This window comes from Sceloporus occidentalis, unplaced genomic scaffold (genome assembly GCF_023333645.1).
Source record: "Sceloporus occidentalis isolate IW3139 unplaced genomic scaffold, rSceOcc1.0.p SCAF_1, whole genome shotgun sequence".
NCBI lineage: Eukaryota > Metazoa > Chordata > Lepidosauria > Squamata > Phrynosomatidae > Sceloporus > Sceloporus occidentalis.
Genome location: NW_028316981.1, coordinates 85,574,000 through 85,593,887, shown reverse-complemented (window position 1 = coordinate 85,593,887; position 19,888 = coordinate 85,574,000). Strand labels below are relative to the sequence as shown.

At 39.6% G+C, this 19,888-nt stretch overlaps 1 protein-coding gene across 2 annotated transcripts in view; it reads right to left on the bottom strand.

The window, feature by feature from the left end:
* GEMIN5 (gem nuclear organelle associated protein 5) overlaps positions 1 to 19,888 on the bottom strand; it is a 45,283-nt gene that overhangs the window by 8,257 nt on the left and 17,138 nt on the right. Inside the window, exons 12-25 of one of the 2 annotated variants that reach the window (XM_089527886.1) lie at positions 19,022 to 19,095; positions 17,216 to 17,397; positions 16,549 to 16,688; positions 13,776 to 13,947; positions 11,512 to 11,724; positions 10,928 to 11,035; positions 9,414 to 9,542; positions 8,376 to 8,471; positions 7,235 to 7,372; positions 6,768 to 6,915; positions 5,269 to 5,388; positions 4,376 to 4,586; positions 2,581 to 2,838; positions 1,155 to 1,317 (exon numbers count right to left, since the gene is read on the bottom strand). In XM_089527886.1, the coding sequence (XP_089384012.1) occupies positions 1,155 to 1,317; positions 2,581 to 2,838; positions 4,376 to 4,586; positions 5,269 to 5,388; positions 6,768 to 6,915; positions 7,235 to 7,372; positions 8,376 to 8,471; positions 9,414 to 9,542; positions 10,928 to 11,035; positions 11,512 to 11,724; positions 13,776 to 13,947; positions 16,549 to 16,688; positions 17,216 to 17,397; positions 19,022 to 19,095 (2,152 nt within the window). The remainder of the gene's footprint in view (positions 1 to 1,154; positions 1,318 to 2,580; positions 2,839 to 4,375; positions 4,587 to 5,268; positions 5,389 to 6,767; positions 6,916 to 7,234; positions 7,373 to 8,375; positions 8,472 to 9,413; positions 9,543 to 10,927; positions 11,036 to 11,511; positions 11,725 to 13,775; positions 13,948 to 16,548; positions 16,689 to 17,215; positions 17,398 to 19,021; positions 19,096 to 19,888) is intronic. The other variant, XM_089527896.1, reaches the window with a different exon arrangement.

Here is a 19,888-nt window from a genome sequence, read left to right as displayed (position 1 = left end):
AAATGAGGGTGAGGTAGTCAGGACAGTTTCAGTGAAACACAATCTGATCAATTAAAATGGGGTGAGTGGAATCTTAGTGCACACATGTCAAGGTCCAGAACTTGATCTCTAGAATAGAGAAAAAGATAAGGCCTTGATCTCTGGAATAGAGAAAAGAAAAAGATAAGGCAGGCCTAATACAGTCCTTATCAGATAAGATAAGATGGAAAGCTTTGTTACTAGAATAAGGGTGCTCTACAAAAGCTGGTAATCGGTTTTTTAAAAAAAGATGTCCTCTGCTGCCCCCTAGTGGCCCAGCAGAACAATAATTTCATCTTGCACACTGTTGAAGAATGTCAATCCATCCAACTGTACAGAAAGCAGATGAAAATCTCAACAGTGCAGTAAGGCCATATCCTTGGAGATTATCTGTAGGCCAAGATGGACTACAGCTCTTCTAATTTGAGCCTTGGTCTTCTCTTTTTGGACAAACAACTGCTGGTTCTTGCAATTTCCTTTGCAAAATGATGAGGTGGAGGGGAAGGAACTGTGGGTGCAAAATCTTTTGTTTTTCTCCTTTGCTACAAGAGTCAGTGGAGTCGAGAACAAGATGGAAAAGAGAAGCTAACAGTGAAGGGACCACTTTTCAAGAACGAAGGGTTTTTCGGGGGGGGGAGGGAGGAAGAGGAGGAGGAGTGTGTGAGAGAGAATAAGGCTTGTACAAGTGACCAAAGTTTAGCAAGTCAGCAAAAGAATACTGACCAGCAATAGAAGGTCCTTGTGAGTTACACAGGTAAAGAACTAGGAAGGGCTCCTTTTGGGAATCACTTTTAACAATATTTTACAAGCCTTTTGAGCTAAGAAGAGCACTAAAGCCCAATGTGGATGCCCTCACACATCAATAGAAAATATTTTTGTCTCTGCTTCCTAGACACAGAATAGGAATGGGCGCTGCAAGAAAACTGTATTTGTTTTCTCAGCATTGGCCTACTTCTGGTCCACTAAGGGAAGTGGAGGATAGTCTTTCAATGAATACGAATGGTCATATTTGGGCTGGGGGGGGGGGAGAGTTATCAAATAATATTACCCCAAGGAGGATGGGAGACTCCAGCCCTTATCTCTTCCCACTTATCTTTTCAAATACTTAATGATCCAAAGGAAGAATGAAGCTTTACCTGTAGGAAAAAGAAGACTGCAGATATCTTGCATGAGACTAAAGTTTCCAGCATCAAAGCTGCGTGTCACCGCTCCAAGAATAGCTTCCACTGCCTCCTCCCAGGAAGAAGTCTGAATGCTCAAAAGGGCTAGGGTCAGATCATGAGAAATATGGAACAAGAGCTAAAGAAAGGAAAACAAAAAAGAAACATGTTTCGGTATGTCACTAGGAAATTTTTTTTTTAAAAAAAGACCTTAACAAATAAAAGCCCACAAGACCAGCTATGAACCAGAATCAGCCTTGAGACATAATGTGTTTCATTTGCTTACTCTGCCACTTGCAGCTACTCATTATGTTATTGATATCACATAAGTGCATAGGCCCGGGGAAGGAAATTTATCCACAAGTTCTGAATGTGGTCACACTTCCCCTGGAGGACAAAGTTCGCAGTTTAGGAGCACTTCTGGACTCGTTCCTGCAGTTGACATCTCAAGTAGATGCGACAGTCAGAAGTGCTTGCTATCAACTTCGGTTGATACGCCAACTGCGACCCTACCTGGGCCAAAGGGACCTTGAAACTGTGGTACATGCTCTGGTAACCTCTCGCTTAGATTTCTGTAATGCGCTCTACATGGGGCTACCCTTGTACCAAGCTTGGAAGCTACAGTTAGTACAAAATATGGCAGCCAGACTGGTCACCAGTACATCTAGGTTTGACCATATAACACCCATTCTGAAAAATCTTCACTGGCTGCCCATTCGCTTCCGAGCGCAATACAAGATGTTGGTTATTACCTATAAAGCCCTATATATGGCTTGAGCCTGAGTTACTTGAGGGACCGCATCCCCCCATATAATCTGCCCCGCACACTCAGAACATCTGGGAAGAATCTGTTGGAAGTCCCTTCATCCAAATATGTCTCCACTTCCCAAAAGGCCTTTTCAGTGGCGGCCCCGCAGATGTGGAATAATCTTCCCGAGGAGCTCCGTCTGACGACCCCCCCCCCAGAAACATTTAAAAAGAGATTGAAAACCCTTCTCTTTTGTCAAGCCTTCCCCCCTGAAGAATGAAGCTGTGTATTCTGTTGCCATCGATTCTCTGCTTTACCCTTTGAATGATTGTGTTGGAGTTTTTAGTGTTATATATTGTATATTTGTAATATGGATTTTTATGAGATGTGTTGTACTTGGTTTTATCGACTGTAAACCATTCTGATCTTTGGAAAAGCGGTATACAATATTATTATTATTATTATTATTATTATTATTATTATTATTATTATTTATTATAGAGACTGTAGGTTGAATCAAATTGCTTGCCCCAACTAGACAGTTGATAAACAGTAAGGCAACAGAAATCTAAATCTTAATGATTCGGTGGCTTTTCCTTAGTTGTGACTGGACTTAGAACTGTTGTGCAACTTGTGAATTAATGCACAAATTACCTGCCTGGGATGAGTGTTGGTAGTTGTAGGAGGATACTCAACAGTTCTCAGCTGTTCAAATATGTCCTGTGACTGTTCCACAGTATTCACACCAAATATACTCTGCCATACACCAATCACCATTTCTGCAAAAGAGCCATCTTGCTTCACTGACCAGCTGTGGTAGCAAGGAGTGGATGGACCTCTGGCTTCCACGAAATTCCTTTCATTCAAGCACTTGTGAAGCAATTCATTAAGACAGAATACCAATCTATGCCCCTATAAATGAATAAGATATCAATCATTTAAATTAATGTTTTTTTTAAAAAAAGAAAACGAAATAAAATGAAACCTGATAGGGAATGCACTATTTCCCATAATATTTGAGGTGATGTATTCAATGGGTTTATATGGATGAAAGGGTAGATATAAAGTTACAAAGGGGAAAACAAAGAATCCTGTATATACAAAATGTTTTTTATCTTAGCCAAAAAAAGAGACTTTCATCAATTATCTAATGTATTTAATAAATATGTTTGCTTACTAATTGGATGGTACACATTTGCACTAAATGGAGACTTTATACTGTCCAAAAGCACAATCCTAAATCTCAAATCAATCCAACCCACATGCCATTTGTGCTACAGAATTATCATATATTTAGGGAAGCAACCATGAAATTAACTGCAAACCTTAACATGTTTACTAAGTAGTAAGACACACTATCCAATAAGCCTTACTCTCTACAAATACGATCGCAACCTACAGATTTTTAACTCTCTTGATAAATACATGCATATATACTAAGCAATAAAATTTACATTAAGAATAGGTTCCTAGAGCAAATGTACTAAAACTTAAGTACTAATGCTTTGGTAGAGCTGCACTTCTGCTTGAATTTGAAATGTATGGTTGACAGTATTAATCCCCATAATTAGCAGACCGTATATACTCGACTATAACTCAGCCTCATGTATAAGTCAACGGCAAGTTTTGGGGCCAAAATTATGGATTTTGATATGACTCGTAGATAAGTTGAAGATAAAATTTAGGACCATGCAACAAAAGATGTAAAGGACAAAGTTTACTGTCTTCATACAAAAATGTCTTATTCAGATCCTTCTAAGCCCAATTCCTCTTGGCACTCTTTTTGAGTGGAAGCACCAAAAAGGTGCCACCACTGCCATTTTCCCACCCAAGCATTCAAAAAGGCCAGAAGCAGCATCATGGTGGAAAGAGCAGAAGGGGTTGGTGCTTCTTTTGGGTGCTCCCAGGATGAACTAAGATCTTATCTTTTGCCACTCTACTCAGAGAAGGAACAGAGTTAAAATACACTACTTACATTGCCCTGTGGATGTCGATTAAGTTTTTAGGGTCAATTTTTGACAAAAATTTCTAGACTTATATATGAGTATATACAGTAATAATAAAGACATGACTGTCATTCATCTAATTGCTGCTCTCAAAGTTGTAACACATCACCTGTTTTATATGAAGAGATTATCTTTCATTGTATATATTTGATAGGATACAAACTATTTTGAAAAATCATGAGTGCAGACTTTAACATGTCTCTTGTATTATATCTGTATAACATTTTCAACCTTTTAAAACATTTTTTTAAATCTTCCAAGAGCAGAAATGATCATTTGGGGCTTGTACAGCTCAAGTACGTCTTTAAATATGCAGGCCTCCCTCTGAAAACAAACCTAAGGATAATGCAAGTGATGTATCACAGAAAAATGAGCAGTAGAACTAGCAGCTGCTGTAGCAACTAATTAGTAAGGAAGCAGTAACTAAATAAAACCACACTGACCAATAAGCTCTCATGCTGCTGGAGGACCTCTTGTGCCCCAACCCAGTTCTTGGAAGACAGAAATTCTTGGGCACACCTGAAGGAGAACGTCACAGAGAGATCTCTTTCCCCTGCTATCAGAGCCACCTCAGCAGCAGCTTTGAGAGAAGCAGTATCTCCTTTTTTAGCCAGCACTTTGGCTGCATCATAGGGAGAAGCTGTTCCCAGGTAACTAAAAAAGAACCATTAAAACACAAAGTGTTACTCAGGTCTGACGGAAGCTCTGCAAGAAAACATAGCATATTCAACATGCTTAATTAGAGCACCATGGGACAGTCTTTTAACATATTAATGCTATCAGAATTATCAGTATCTGGTTTTCACAAAACAGCAAGTTTTGCAAATCTAAAAAGAAATCACTGTATTACTGCTTCCATTCCTCCAAGTTTAAACTTCAAAACAAGTTCTAACATCATGTACAAGCTGGACTGCTTGCACACACAAAAAATATTGACAACACCACCATAACCGTACAGTCTCCCTAGGCCAGGCTTACAGCAAGGTCTGACTGCAAGTTACTAGGCACATGGTGTACAGAAGATCCAATGAGCTGTGTCAGAGAAAAGGAAACAGCTCCCATGACCACTACTACAAAGAACAAGAAGATAGCCAAGATCAAAAACTACTTGTCTGGCTGAAATGAATGAACACCCACGTTCCCCAGCCTGTGCACCATGGTCTTCTAAAGCTCAACAGTATTCTGCATCATTTGCTGATCACCTTCTCCAGTGTCTCTTGTTGGATACTGAAGAGAAGGATCACCCAAAATGATCAAATTCTTAGAAGAATAATCTTGGCTATTCATTTGGCTCTGGGCTCTGTCAGAGCTTCACAAATATCACTATCATCAGTACCATTTGGTTGCCATGGAATAATGGCCATCCTTCTCTAGCACTGCTGCCCAGCTAGTGTACAGGTCCTTCAGGACAGGATCTTCAGGCCGTAATCTAGCCTTGGCAATTACAATGGCTTCCCTGAGGCAAACAAGAAAAGAAAAACAATTGTTAGATAACCATACTATTTTAGTATACAACTTGGTATGCTCCAGTACTGGAAGTTGACTCCAGCACTCACTTGGAACTGTTTTCCAAAAATACTAGTACACTGAGGTTCACTGAGACTGTAACAGAGTAATAAGCTAATTTGACTTGAAGAGTGTAGTTTAAGACTAGCATGACTGCAGACTACTTTTGTGAGGATGCTTTGGTACGAATACACATCAGTTAACTCCTCATTAGTTGATTATATAACAGTGATGGCGAACCTATGGCACGCGTGCCAGAGGTGGCACTCAGAGCCCTCTCTGTGGGCACACATGCTGTCGCCCCAGCACACAGTTTGCCAGAGTTTCTTACTAGAAAGCCAGAGGGACATGGCACTTTGTAATAAATAAGTGGGGTCCGGGTTGCACTTTGGGCACTCGGCCTGTAAAAGGTTCTCCATCACTGTTATATAACAATTACTCTTTGCTAAATATGTGAATCATTTCCATTTGAATTATGATTGAGTATATAATGGGTTATTTAAAAGCATTATCTATGACAGTTAGTCCATGATGGACTCGTGTACATACTGCTCATTAACATTTCAAGTTGGGTGATGGGTATGAATATGTATCCATGTAGGGTGGATATGAAGAATCCTTATCACTGAAAGTTAGCAAACCCTGGAATTCAGAAGTGTCTGTTGCTAATGAAAGTGTGCAAAATAACTGCATCAGCTCCTTGTACAGACAGCATTATCCTTAGGCTAGCTAAAATCAAATCAAATCATCATCATCATCATCATCATCATCATCATCCTCATCATCATCAATTTATACAGTATCATGCATTTTACCCAAAACTGAGACTCAAAGCAGTTCACAATTTAAAAGAACAATGCAATTAAAAACATACAAAATGTGAGCATTAAAACAAAATTGAATTATTACAGTATTAAAACAAACCACACAATAAAAGAATGTGTGATGTCCATCTTTATCAGCTACCATTTAAAAGCTATTCAAAGGCTTTACACACCCACTGTGAAGTACTCTAGGACATGGATTTCCCCCACTTTTCAAGATAATTCCCATATTTAAACCCCCCACACACCCCCAACATGTAGTAAATGACCCCGTGTAATTGAAATGTACTACAAGAGAAACAGGAGTGGGGAAAAGTAGGATGAAAATATAGAATTTGATTTGAATATAAGGAGTGTGAGAATAATTGATGAGAATATTAAGCAAAAAGAAACTACTCAAGAGGCACAGACCCCCAACAAGATTAGCTTAATGTTAATAATAAAGACTGTTGGATATATTAACCACACAATTATCATCTCTAAGTTGAAATTAGTAGGTAAAGACCTGAAAAAATTATGTGATTTCAACAGCTCCAGAGCTTCATATACTTTATGGAGAGAGAGGAGATGGGAGGCAGCCTTGACATACTGCTCTTGAAAACAAAGCTGCTTGACAAAAGCTTCCACAGTCCACATCCAGACTTGATAGCCAGCTAAAAAAGAAGGGAGAAACATTAACAGAAAGAAATGATGTAACAAGAAATGAAAACATGTGAAAATAAGTCTATGCACAAACAATTGAAAAATATTATCCTGTCATGTAAAACCATGCAGGATTCTCAATTATGCATGAAAGCACTTTAGTATTGCACAGAGGCTGAAAAGATGTCACTTTTACAAAATCATCCAGTGAGTCAATGACTGAACTAAAGACCTCAAGACAGTCATTCCAACCCCACATCGAACAAGACAAATGTCTGAGCTAAGCCTGTTTCATAACAAAGCAGCATGATTTCTGGATACTAAGTTTACCCATCGGTGAGATGGCCACTAGCTGATCTGTTAGCTCGCCCCTCTCAGCAGCTGATTGAAGAGCACCTTTCAAGTCTCCTTTCCACAACATGAGCTGTTGAAATAACTCTGAGTGTCCATTCTCTAAGTGGCTTTTTCCTGTTGGGAAACAAAAGATGCCTCTTGGTTAATTAATTGTATATTTAATAGTTTTATACTTTGGTCTTTTCGCTACAATACTGGAACACAGGGCAGTTAACAATACAGTATATCTACAATTGCATTTTTAAAAAAAAACACTGAGAAATGAAGTACTTAAAATTCAATAATAAAGCAGCAATAACATTCTCTTGGGCTGAATAAAACACACCTACATTAGGACCCACAAGCTTAAACCAATACAGATGTTTTTTTTTCATTTTGTCTCTGAATGACTGACCTGTGGGGGATGCAGATGTCATGTCACCTGAAAATGGCATGTCACCACATGGAACACCCTGATTTACATCACAACTACCTTCCTAGCCCCTGCTATTGATGGGATAATACAGATGACATTCCCTGGTAGGAATTAGTAAAAGAAGTGCTTCCTCTGGCACTCAGGTTTCAGGTCACTGAGGCTTTCAGTGCCAATAACAGGACCTTGAATTGATAGCTCATTGGTGGCCAATGCAGTTCTTTCAGGACTGGAGCAGTACATCAGTTTATTGGTATATCTCCTTTTCCACAATATGGTGTGTTCAAAGCAATTCTTAAAAGTAGATAACTACAATTAGAATACATACAGATTTCTACATGTATCCTTATTTTCTGAGTCAATCAGGTTGTTTTCTTGTTAGGATTTATTTTTGTTGTTTGCACTTTCACTTCATACTATACAGCTCTTATTATGAAGTTACCTTTATGACTATCTACAAACTTCAGCAGTTAAGTCTATGGTAATTTGCCAGTGGAGTTGGAAGGCTAGCAAAAATGTACATCAGCCTTCAAGGACTTACCTTATTTGCAGATTTATTAGAACCTGTCCATTTTTTTAGAAGCCATGTTTCACAATTTACTGTGCAGTTAGAACCACACAAATATTTAACCACTGCATCACATTTTGAACCCATTTTACCCCCAAAAAAGTATTAAAATCTTTATTTAAGATTAAAGGTCTAACCTTCTGCTTCCATCATTTTGTACAGGGCAGGTCTATCTGTGAATAGTCCCAAATGGACAGGATCCTTTGAAAAAGATGTCAAATCTTCCTTCATATCTAAAAGGAAGGGGAGAAAAGATTATATTTTATTTATTTCTCTCTCCTCCTGTTCTCTTCCATCATAATTCTCATGATAGAAAGCTTGTGAATATATTTTACAACTTCTGATATTCGCCCCCAATATTGAGCACTGGGCAAAGTCACAGTTTTTCAAGATGCAAAATGGGTACAAAAAAGTCTTAGAAAGAAACACAAGTCCTTCCCAAAAACAACAACAACAACACAGTTTGAACTCAGTTGGCACAGGCAACTAAGACTGCATCTGCACTGCAGAGTTAATGCAATCTGACATCGCTCTGCTATGGAATTCTGGGATTTGTAGATTTGTGAAGATTTAGCCCTTTCTGCCAGAAAACTTTAATGCCCATCAACTACAAACCCCAGGATTTCACAGTATTGAGTCATGGCAATTAAAATAATGTCCAACTTCATTATTTCTGTAGAGCAGATGCAGCGTAAGATAAGATTCCTCTTGACACCATCAGTATGTCATTCAGATGACAACAAAGTAGGAAAGCAAAGTTATTCTCTTTGATTACATGAAATGGACCTGGGTGGTGTTTCCTTTTGCCCTTGCCTTCCAAATTCTAAGTTTCAAATTCTCTAGAGCTTTGATGATGTTCTGTCCATGTTTTCCCATGTGCATGTCTACACAAAGATCATGAAGTAGGAATCTTCTATGTGAAAACTTTAAGGACAGTGTATACCACTGCAGCATTTTTCTTCCAAGTCCCATACAAGTGTATCTATGTTTTAGGTTGCTACACAACATAACACAATTTATGCAGCATCACAAATATCTCACTGATACCTTCAGTCTGAAGCTCTTATGTGAGATGCAGCAGGTCTCAGGATCAAGTTGAAAGTCTAAAGTATCAAGAACCGTATAGTGGACAATATAGACGACTAAGGCATCATAAGAGTATCTTCTATCTGTACCTTTTGCATGTAAGAAAGTCGCAATTCTTAAACAGTCCTGGTGCAGTTCTTCTTTTGACCTGTGGTCCATAGATGTGCTAAGAGGAAGGATGGAACGAGCCTTTTTCCTCTTCACAAAAGCATCTGACCCTGTAGAAAGAGTTCCTAGGATTTCATACTTGGCCACTAAGTAAGGATCTCCAGCCATAAGCTTCAAGAAATGCATTTTACAAACATTATGGTCCCAGCTGAATGAGTCCCAAACTGGGAAAAACCAAGATATAAAAAATCAAAATGATGATGATGATGGGAAGTAAAAAGTACATGAGTACATTAAGTACATGAGTCTATATATAGACGTTGCACTGCTCTTCTCTAGCTGTTCAGTTATAATACAGTCCATGTGAAACATAAGCATGCATATGTATCTCTTCACTTGAGACAAAATTCCCCATGTTTGAGTAGATATGCACCCATAATATATTGCCCTGTGGAATTATGCTTTAACACCTACTTAGCATTTCTCTATGATTTTAAGTATCTCAATGTACCCTTATATGCTGAAAACATCATAGGAAATTAGAATTAGAAAAAGGAGGAGTGAAGAGAGGAGAAATCAACATTAACAACCTAAGATATGCAGATGACACCATAATATTAGCAGAAAACATTCAGGGATTGGAACAGTTAATAAAGTAAACCAAAGATGAAAGTGCAAAGGCAGGTCTGATGTTGAACATAAAGAAAACAAAAATAATGACCACTGAAGAAATACACAAATTCAATCTAGACAAAGAGGAAATTGAAATAAAGAATTCACATATCTAGGATCAAACACTGACCAGGATGGAGACTAAAGTCAGGAAATATGAAGACTAGGAATGGGAAGGGCAGCTAGGAAAGAACTGGAAAAGATACTGAAGAGCAAAGACATTCAACTGAGCACTAACGTCAATCGTTCAGGCCATTTTATTCCCAATTACCATATTGTGAGAGCTGGACACTGAAGAAACCAGACAAAAAGAAAATCAATTCATTTGAAATGTGGTGCTGGAGAAGAGTACTTAGGATACCATGAACAGCCAAGAAAACAAGCAAATGGGTTCTTGAACAGATCAGACCAGGGCTCTCCTTGGAAGCTAAGATGATCAAATATCGTACTTTGGCCACATAATGAGAAGGTAGGGATCACTAGAAAAAACAATAATGCTAGGAAAGGTAAAAGGTAGAAGAAAGAGAGGAAGATCACAAACCAGATGGATAGACTCAATCAGGGGGCATTATGGGCAGGGGCTTGCAGGATCTGGGCAAGGCAGTGGAGGATAGGGATTCTTGGAGATGTCTCATTCACAGGGTCACCATGAGTCGGAACTGACCCAAGGGCAGCTAACAACAACAATGTACCCTTCTTTGAACAGCAGTACCAAATTAGAAATACAACATGCCTTTGCTTTTTAAAGCAAAGAAGTATCAATATATCCTCATTCTATGGATCTTTTCATATACTGCTATTCTAATCCAGAAGACATACCGACCTGGTTTTATCTGATCCTTCCGCACAAGTGGGGTTTTGAGGATTGTGGGAGGTTTTGGAATGTCTGCTCCATAAGCAAGTGTTGGACATGCAGGCAAATCCTTCTGCACTACAATAAAGAAAATAACTATTTTTGTCTAATGCCTAACATAAATGATAACATTTACACATGCTATAAATAAAAGGAAACAGAAACCCAAAGAAGGATCGGCAAATGTAGCATGGAAGGTCATCTGCTTCTTACAATATATTGAACGTTTTATTACTCTGATTTTCAAAACTAGTTAAAAACAGGTGTGCTGGAAAAGAAGTAAAAGTAGGTGAACTGAAAGCTACAGAAGAGCCAATGAAAATTGTGCTCATATTTCTAAAAGTGAACAATATTAAAGCAGCCAATTAGCTATTTGCCATAACTACTATGACCTTTTTAAAGCTGAACACAACTTTTGAGGCTCGTAAGAGAACAGTTATATTCATTTTTCCATCTGCAGATAAAAAAAGCCTCTGCTTCTTCAATCAAGACCCTGGGAAATATTTTGATGGTCACACTGAGAAAACATGCAAATGTAGCAGGAATCTAAATACCTTCGACAGTCAGTCTCTCAGCTGTCTCCTGTTCCTCCTTTTCTCCCTCTTGGTCTGACATCCCATTTTCCTCTTTCATATTCTCTCCACCATTCACCCACTCACTCCCTTCCTGTGCTGAAGGCTGTTTTCCAGGGAGCTTCTTCTTTTTCTTGTTTTTTGTTTTGAGTTGAGTGCTTCTCTTTTTCTCCAGTTCAATGCTCTTCTTACCTACTGAACAGAAAGGTTCTGGAAATAGTTACTTAGGCGGGTTACAAACCACCGGGTTGCAGCGTCGGGGAGCCGCAGCCTTTAAATGGCGTGGCTCCCGGACGCTGCAGAGAAGGAGCGTGGAAATCACATTCCTTCTCAGGCCCCGGAAGAGGCGCCGTGAGTGCCAAAGGGCGCACTCGCGGTGTCACTTCCGGGGCGCCACGTGCGGACACAGAGTGTTCGTTATGTCAAAATGGCGGCGCCGCTGCCATTTTGTACGGACTGAGTCCGTGATAGGGCAAGGGGCGTCTAGAAGAGACGCCCCTTTTCCAAACTGGGACGTCCTCGGGACGTCCCTAATGGCGATTTGTAACCCGCCATAGTCTCAAAATAAAACCAGTATTTCTCTTTCTCACACACACAGTGAAATAATGCCTCTAAAAACATCAGTAAAATACACAATGCATTCGGAGCAGTTAATTATATGGGTAGTGATATCAATATATTGGTTTCCTCGTAGGAAATGGAATGGGAATATGCTGCTCCTTCTCTATGCCTTAGAATCATAATCATATAATCATAGAGTTGGAAGAGACCGCATAGGCCATCCAGTCCAACCCCCTGCCATGCAAGAAATCCAAATCAAAGCATCCCCAGTAGATGGCCATCTAGCCTCTGCTTAAAGACCTCCAAGGAAGGAGACTCCACTACACTCTGAGGGAGTGTGTTCCACTGTCGAACAGCCCTTACTGTCAGGAAGTTCTTCCTAATGTTGAGGTGGAATCTCTTTTCCTGTAGCTTGCATCCATTGTTCCGGGTCCTGTTCTCTGGAGCAGCAGAAAACAAGCTTGCTCCCTCCTCAATATGACATCCTTTCAAATATTTCAATAGGGCTATCATATCACCTCTTAACCTTCTCTTCTCCAGGCTAAACATCCCCAGCTCCCTGAGTCGTTCCTCATAGGGCAAGGTTTCCAGACCTTTCACCATTTTAGTCACCCTCCTTTGGACACGCTCCAGTTTCTCAATTTCCTTTTTGAATTGTGGTGCCCAGAACTGGACACAATATTCCAGGTGGGGCCTGACCAGAGCAGAATCGAGTGGCCCTATTACTTCTCTTGATCTAGACACTATACTTTTATTGATGCAGCCTAAAATTGCATTGGCCTTTTTAGCTGCCACATCGCACTGTTGACTCATGTTCAACTTGTGGTCTACTTGGACTCCCAGATCCCTTTCACATGTAGTTTCATTCGGCCAGGTGTCCCCCATCCTATATCTGTGCATTTCATTTTTCTGCCCTAAGTGCAGTACCTTACATTTCTCTGTGTTGAATTTCATTTTGTTAGCTTTGGCCCAGCTTTCTAGTCTATTCAGATCATTTTGAATGTTGATCCTGTCCTCTGGAGTATTAGCTATTCCTCCCAATTTGGTGTCATCTGCAAATTTGATAAGTATGCTCCCAATTCTGTCATCCAGGTCATTGATAAAGATGTTGAATAACACTGGGCCCAGGACAGAGCCCTGTGGGACACCACTGGTCACTTCTCTCCAGGCTGAAAAAGAGCCATTGTTGAGCACCCTTTGGCTTCGGCCGGTCAACCAATTACAGATCCATTTAACAGTTACTTTGTCTAGCCCACATTTTACAAGCTTGTTTACAAGAATGTCATGGGAAACCTTGTCAAAGGCCTTACTGAAATCAAGATATACTATATCCACAGCATTCCCTTCATCTACCAAGCTGGTAATTTTATCAAAGAAAGAGATCAGATTTGTCTGGCATGACTTGTTTCTCTAAAACCCATGTAGACTTTTTGTGATTATGGCATTGCCTTCTAGATCTTCACAGACTCTCTGTTCCCTGAATCTTCCCATGATCTGAATGAAGAATAGTACCATATGAATCTACTTGTTTTAATCACACTTTAGAAGTCTCCATTCCTAGAAACTCAGGTTTTCACAGTTAGAGGTACTCCAAAACACTATATCTGAGAAAACACTGAATATCAGGAAGAAAAGTCAGATTTGCTTCCTACTCCCTGGTGTCTAAGCATCTCAAATACACACACCTGTGGGAGGGCGGCTATGTTCCTGCTTTACAGCTACCCATTTATGGACACAAAAGTCATCAGCTCCAGTGTAGATGGCATCTGCTTCCACAGGTGACCACTGCACACAAAGCAGTCGGCCCCGGTGTCCCCTGTAATTATGCAAAGGCTCTTCCTTTAAGGCATCCCAAACCTGTGAACAAAATCACTCGTTAAAAGAAAAAAAAGTAGACATTCTTTAGAGTCTTCTCACCAAAATTCACTCTCTAGGTTCTAAAGGGATTCTTGAGCAGTGATCTGAGTTTTAGCACAGGGTTAAACAACCTGATGTCCCCCAGATGTTTCAACCCCCACATCTCTGGTTATTGGCCTTGGACCTATGAGAGTTTTAGCTGAAAACATATGGAGGGCAATTGGTTTCCTATCCACAATTTATAACATATTAGAAAAAATGAAGGTAGCCAGCTGAGAGGACAGCAAATGTAACTGTACCTTAGACCTGACACTGAAGGAAGAGGATTTTATACAACTAGGTCCTAAAAATCCCACCCGTCACTTTCAACAGAACCCTCCCCACCCCACCCACACACAAAGAACATCTTGTGAACCCCCAAATTAAGAAGTGGACATAAATTCTGAGGAACAGCTGTTTTTATTTATCTTCAAGAAGACCAGCATGAATGGTACTTTGGGGGTAATATATTACCTCAATAACAAAATAGTCCCTGTTGAGAGGAATCACACACCCCACCCTGTGAAGGACCATTTTTGTGTCAGCCACGTTACAGATAACCAGAACATCTTACTTGATTGCCTCAGTGGTTTTCTCATTTGCTGCCCTACTGCAAAAACAACGGGGGACTTGTGGTGCCAAAGAACATTAGGTCTTTAGTTAGGAGACCTTATACTACTTCCAACCAGGTGAAAATATTGTCTCCCACCACATTTCATAGAATCATAGAGTTGGAAAAGACCTCAAGGGCTATCAAGTTCTACCTTCTGCCAGGCAGGAATACATAATCAAAGTACCCTTGACAGATGGCCATCCAGCTTCTGTTTAAACACCTTCAAAGGAGACTCCAGCATGCTCTGAGGCAGTGTATTCCATTGTCCAACAGCTCTTACTCTTAGGAAGTTCTTCTTGATGTTTGGTAGAATCTCTTTTCCTGTAGTTTGAAGCCACTGCTCCGGGTCCTATTCTCTGGAGCTTCAGAAAACACACTTGCTCCATCTTCAGCATGACATTCTTTCAAATATTTAAACAGGGCTATCATATCACCTCTTAACCTTCTCTTCTCCAAGCTAAACATACTCAGCTCCATATTTCATGCACTGTGAAAATAAGATTCATCTAGAGTTGACACAACATTTTCCATATTCCATATTTTCCTAGATTCCATATGCTAGATGCTGGAAGAATGGACATTCGCCTCTGAACAATACTAGCTGCTTTGCTGGAGTTGTGTTCCTTCGAGTCATTTCTGACTTATAGCGACCCTAAGGTGACCTTATCAGGGTTCTTCTCAGTAGAATTTCTTCAGAGAGGGTTTGCCTTGGTCTTCCTTTGAGGCTGAGTGTGTGACTTGCCCAAGGCCACCCAATAGGCTTCCATGGCTGAGTTGGGATTTGGGCTATTCCAATACTCAGATCACCACACCATGCTGTACCTGTCTCAAGCAGCTCACAGTTAACATGTCCTGCCAGGAAGGCAGTTTAGCAATGACTGAAGCATCTTTTTTGTTTCCTTAATGTCAAACCTCCAGAGCCTTGTGAGTATACAATTTTTTCCCAATTTTATTACTGCTCTCAAATGGCAGCACCCTGCAACTGGATACTAGTTTCTTGAAAGGTTCATGTTGTCTACAATACACTTCTGTTGCAAGCAATACTCTAATGTATACTTTCAGCATAGTGATGTCAAGGGGCACAGTTTGACTTCCATTGCATGCCCTCAACAGACATCATAGCTCTTTGTTTCATGGATTATGTTGCAAAGACCACTTTCTGTGGGCAGTTCAAACACTTCAAGCACTGTTTCTTTGTTTACATTCTTCTTTAGCACTGGGTGTCTCTTGATGATCTATGATGGACTGTTTGTTATGCATGCCCAAGTTCTTTCCATCCCCGTTTCTCATTACACAAGTATCTCTGCTTAGCCCTTCCTGAATAGAATCAACTAAGCATTCACTTGTTGTTCTCCCATCTTTGAGCAAGGGAGGAACTGATTTCCACCTGAGGACTCACATCAGCTTTTCTGAATCTTATTTCAACCACATTTCTTGTCCCATACATGTTATATTACATAGGATCAAAATGTACCCCATGGCAAAATGCAATAATTTGTTGGAACAAAGAATCCTGTACAGAGCCAATGGCTGAAACTCAAGGACATTACTCAAAATGCTTAAGGCAGTGGTTCCCAACCTGTGGGTCGGGACCCCTTTGGGGGTCGAACGACCCTTTCACAGGGGTCGCCTAAGACCATTGGAAAACACATATTTGCATGTAGCAATGAAAATAATTGTATGGTTGGGGGTCACTACAACATGAGGAACTGTATTAAAGGGTCCTGGCATTAGGAAGGTTGAGAACCACTGGCTTAAGGTGACACTGCCAATAAACAGCATCTTATAGGTTTAGTTCTGTGCATGAATTTTGTCAGCAAATGCATCTCTGGGGTACTAAAATGTTCCTTTGGCTAAGAAAAGAGATGCCTTGAGCCCTTATCTATCTGATGAATACCAATAGTGAGAGGAAAACATGAAGACAAATTACAGGCATTTCACATTTGTACCTGGGCAGTGCCGTCATAGCAAACCGATACCAGTCTTCCATCATGATGAGGACTCCAAGACAAGCTAGTGATCTTAGCTGTATGCCCCACCAGAGTACGGAAAGGCTCAGTTATTGTCACGGGTATCTCTGGAGAGCTCTCTAAAGTCAAATTATATTATGTTAGAAGCAGGCAGACAAAACCATACTAAATTCATGTCACTACAGAAAATGCAACAAATTTTCAGAAAATGGGTTCCATTAACATGGGTGCAATGCAGATACAGAGGAACAGTACACCATACACAAATTTGTGTAGACAGAATCCTTCTGTCACAACAGTTATGACTACATTCCTCATTTGCACACCCTGTCTTGCTAAGCACTTTTAAAAGAATACCCAAACAACTGCTTGACACAACCAGTTCTCACAAGACTGCTACCTGAATATGCTTCTGTCTCAAATTTACATGATATTTTTTTAAAAAAATAATGATATGATCATCCTTCTTGACACTTTCATAACAATACATCTTTGCAGTTGTACAAACATATCACAAATGAAGTTGTGGTGGAAAAGCCCCCTCCTGTAGCATTTCAAGTTACAGAGAAAACATAATGGCTCAGTAGGAGAAAAGCAGTTTGAAGTACACCAATTGGAAAGGTTTAAAAGATTGAACAATAGTCACCTATGACACTCTTGATATTATGCACATAAATAATAGCATTATTTGAGCCAGAAGCTATCATGTAACTCAGTTCTGGCTGTGTTCCATGGTCATGATGCCAGCGAATAGCATTGATGAGTTTGTGGTGCTGCTGGATGGTGCACAACAGTTTCAAGTCAGGAGCCCGAAATATTTCAATTGATCTGAAATGTTAAGAAGTGTGGGTTAATCAATCCACGTGTACATCACATGACAAATAAAATGTTTGCCATCTATGCTCCCTAAACAATACACATAACTACTAAAGATACTAAACATTAGCTTAATATGTTAATACAACCATCACTGTTTTCGAAAATTAATACACTAAGTGTGAATTAGCTATGGTCAAAACATCTGTTAATTTTTGGCAGGCACAATTAGCATAAAGTAAGTGAAGTTAGTGATTATAAAGCCCTACAAAATTTTGTTGCAGAGCATTCTGCTATAGAAGCATTATAGAATGATACTGCCTAGTCTAAAGGAAAATGAACATCTATCAAGTCACACCCAACATCTTAGCTTAAAATCCTGCTACCAGTAGTGCCACTTATAATCCCTATGGCAGAAACATGAGAACAGTCCCTTCCATCCAACCATAATACATTCTCACAGTGGATGCTAGACCTCAATGAAGCATATACTCTATAAGTGTTTGTCTTAAAGGGAGACAGTGGCCTGGTTTGGATGCCATGCTATATCAGAACAGGCTACATGTGGCCTCCCAAGCATGTCTGACCATTTTTAAAAAAATATTTTTATTAATTTTCTTACACACACATCTTAAAAAAAACTTCATACATTCATATATTTACATACACCAACAAACATCTACATCCATATCACTCAAACATTCTTACTCCCACCTAGTACCACTTGTCTATAAATTTAATTAAACATGTCTTATTTCATATTCGTTATCTACTTTCATTTTCACAGCTGTAAGTAAAAACTACACCCCAATTCCACGTTTTTCTTTGCGTTTTTTTTTCCTTGTCATTTTTGGCCATCCATGGAGCACTTGTAAGTCCCAGAGCCAGAAAAATGTATCCCAGATCCACCCCAGCTGCCCATCACCACAATGAATCATAATATGAGGAGAATCATCTGCAGTAGGCCTCAAGCTTGTGCGGTCACTACTATATACATAAGGAGGTCTAAACACTTTCATATCTTGTTTAGATGAAGTGCAGCTTGTTCTATCAGATGAACTGACAAAACTTTAAACTTAATTATAGGTTCTTTGAAACAGGAAACCCTCAAGCACTGGCTTCTTTATGTTTTGCAAACACTGCTAGAAGCTTCAAAATGTTCCTGTACTTCTGACTACAAAAGATTCAGCCTGACATACATAGACAAGCTGTTTCAAAAAGTCTTATAGTAACTGAGAAAGCATTTTATTCTCCCTACTCCAAATTTTCTAATATTTAATAGGGAGATTCCTAGTCTTCCTACAGACAAGTTTCTTATTCATTTTCCTTTGTTACCTACTAAAACAATTCTATAGCACCTTCTACCTCTACACACTCCGTTACCTACTAAAACTATCTGCTGCTGTTATATGACCATGAAACATTTCTCTTTTCAGAATGGTAATATAACTGAAGAGCATGCATAGATAGATAGATAGACAGACAGACAGACAGACAGACAGATAGATAGATAGATAGATAGATAGATACCAGGAAGAAAGTTTTAAGAAGCCACATACTATTCTCATTACGTTGATCCTAAACCTCTGTATACTGTAAATGTCAAGTTAGAACCAGGTTAAATTTTAGCACATACCCATCTTCATTACCAACAGCCAAAATACTGCCGTCTGGTTTCCAGCTGATCTCTGTATGTGCTGGTAATTTGTGCTGAAAGCAAGCAGACAAACACTATCAGACTAATAGTTCTGGCCTCCAGGACTGCAACCACTCACAGTTCAAAGCACTGTGTTGCTATTTTTTCCTTAATGGATTTTCTTCAGGAAGAAAAAACACAGGAAGGTTGCAAATCGGAAAGTCATATTGTTCTTCAGCTCCATAATTCAACACATTGTTTTCTTAAATTTCTGGATTCCAGGACACTACTTACTATGTCCCACTTTTTTAAAAATAAACCATTCCATATGAATATGAAGAGACATGTTGGATCAGATCAGAGTACTACCTAGTCTAGCATTCTTCTTTCCACAGTAGTCCACAAATTGTTTGTGGAAAGCTTGCCAGCTAACTCACCTTTAAATCATTTTGCCCAGCATCCTGCTCTACTTTCCCTCATTGTATGCTCCTAATCCTAACCTTAAACATTGTGAAGCTTACTTTTTTGTGGGTTTTTCAGACTATGTGGCCATGTTCTAGAAGAGTTTATTCCTGACGTTTCGCCAGCATCTGTGGCTGGCATCGTCTCTGAAGATGCCAGTCACAGATGCTGGCGAAACGTCAGGAATAAAATCTTCTAGAACATGGCCACATAGCCCGAAAACCTACAAAATACTATGGATGCTGGCCATGAAAACCTTCGACTTCACACTGTGAAGCTTCTTTAGAAGCCCCATCCTTTTCTCAGTTTCTGCTTCAAAGGCTGCTTCAATAGTGCAGTTTGACACCACTTTAACTGCCATGGCTCAGTACTATGGAATTCTGGCATTTGTAGTTTTGTGAGAAG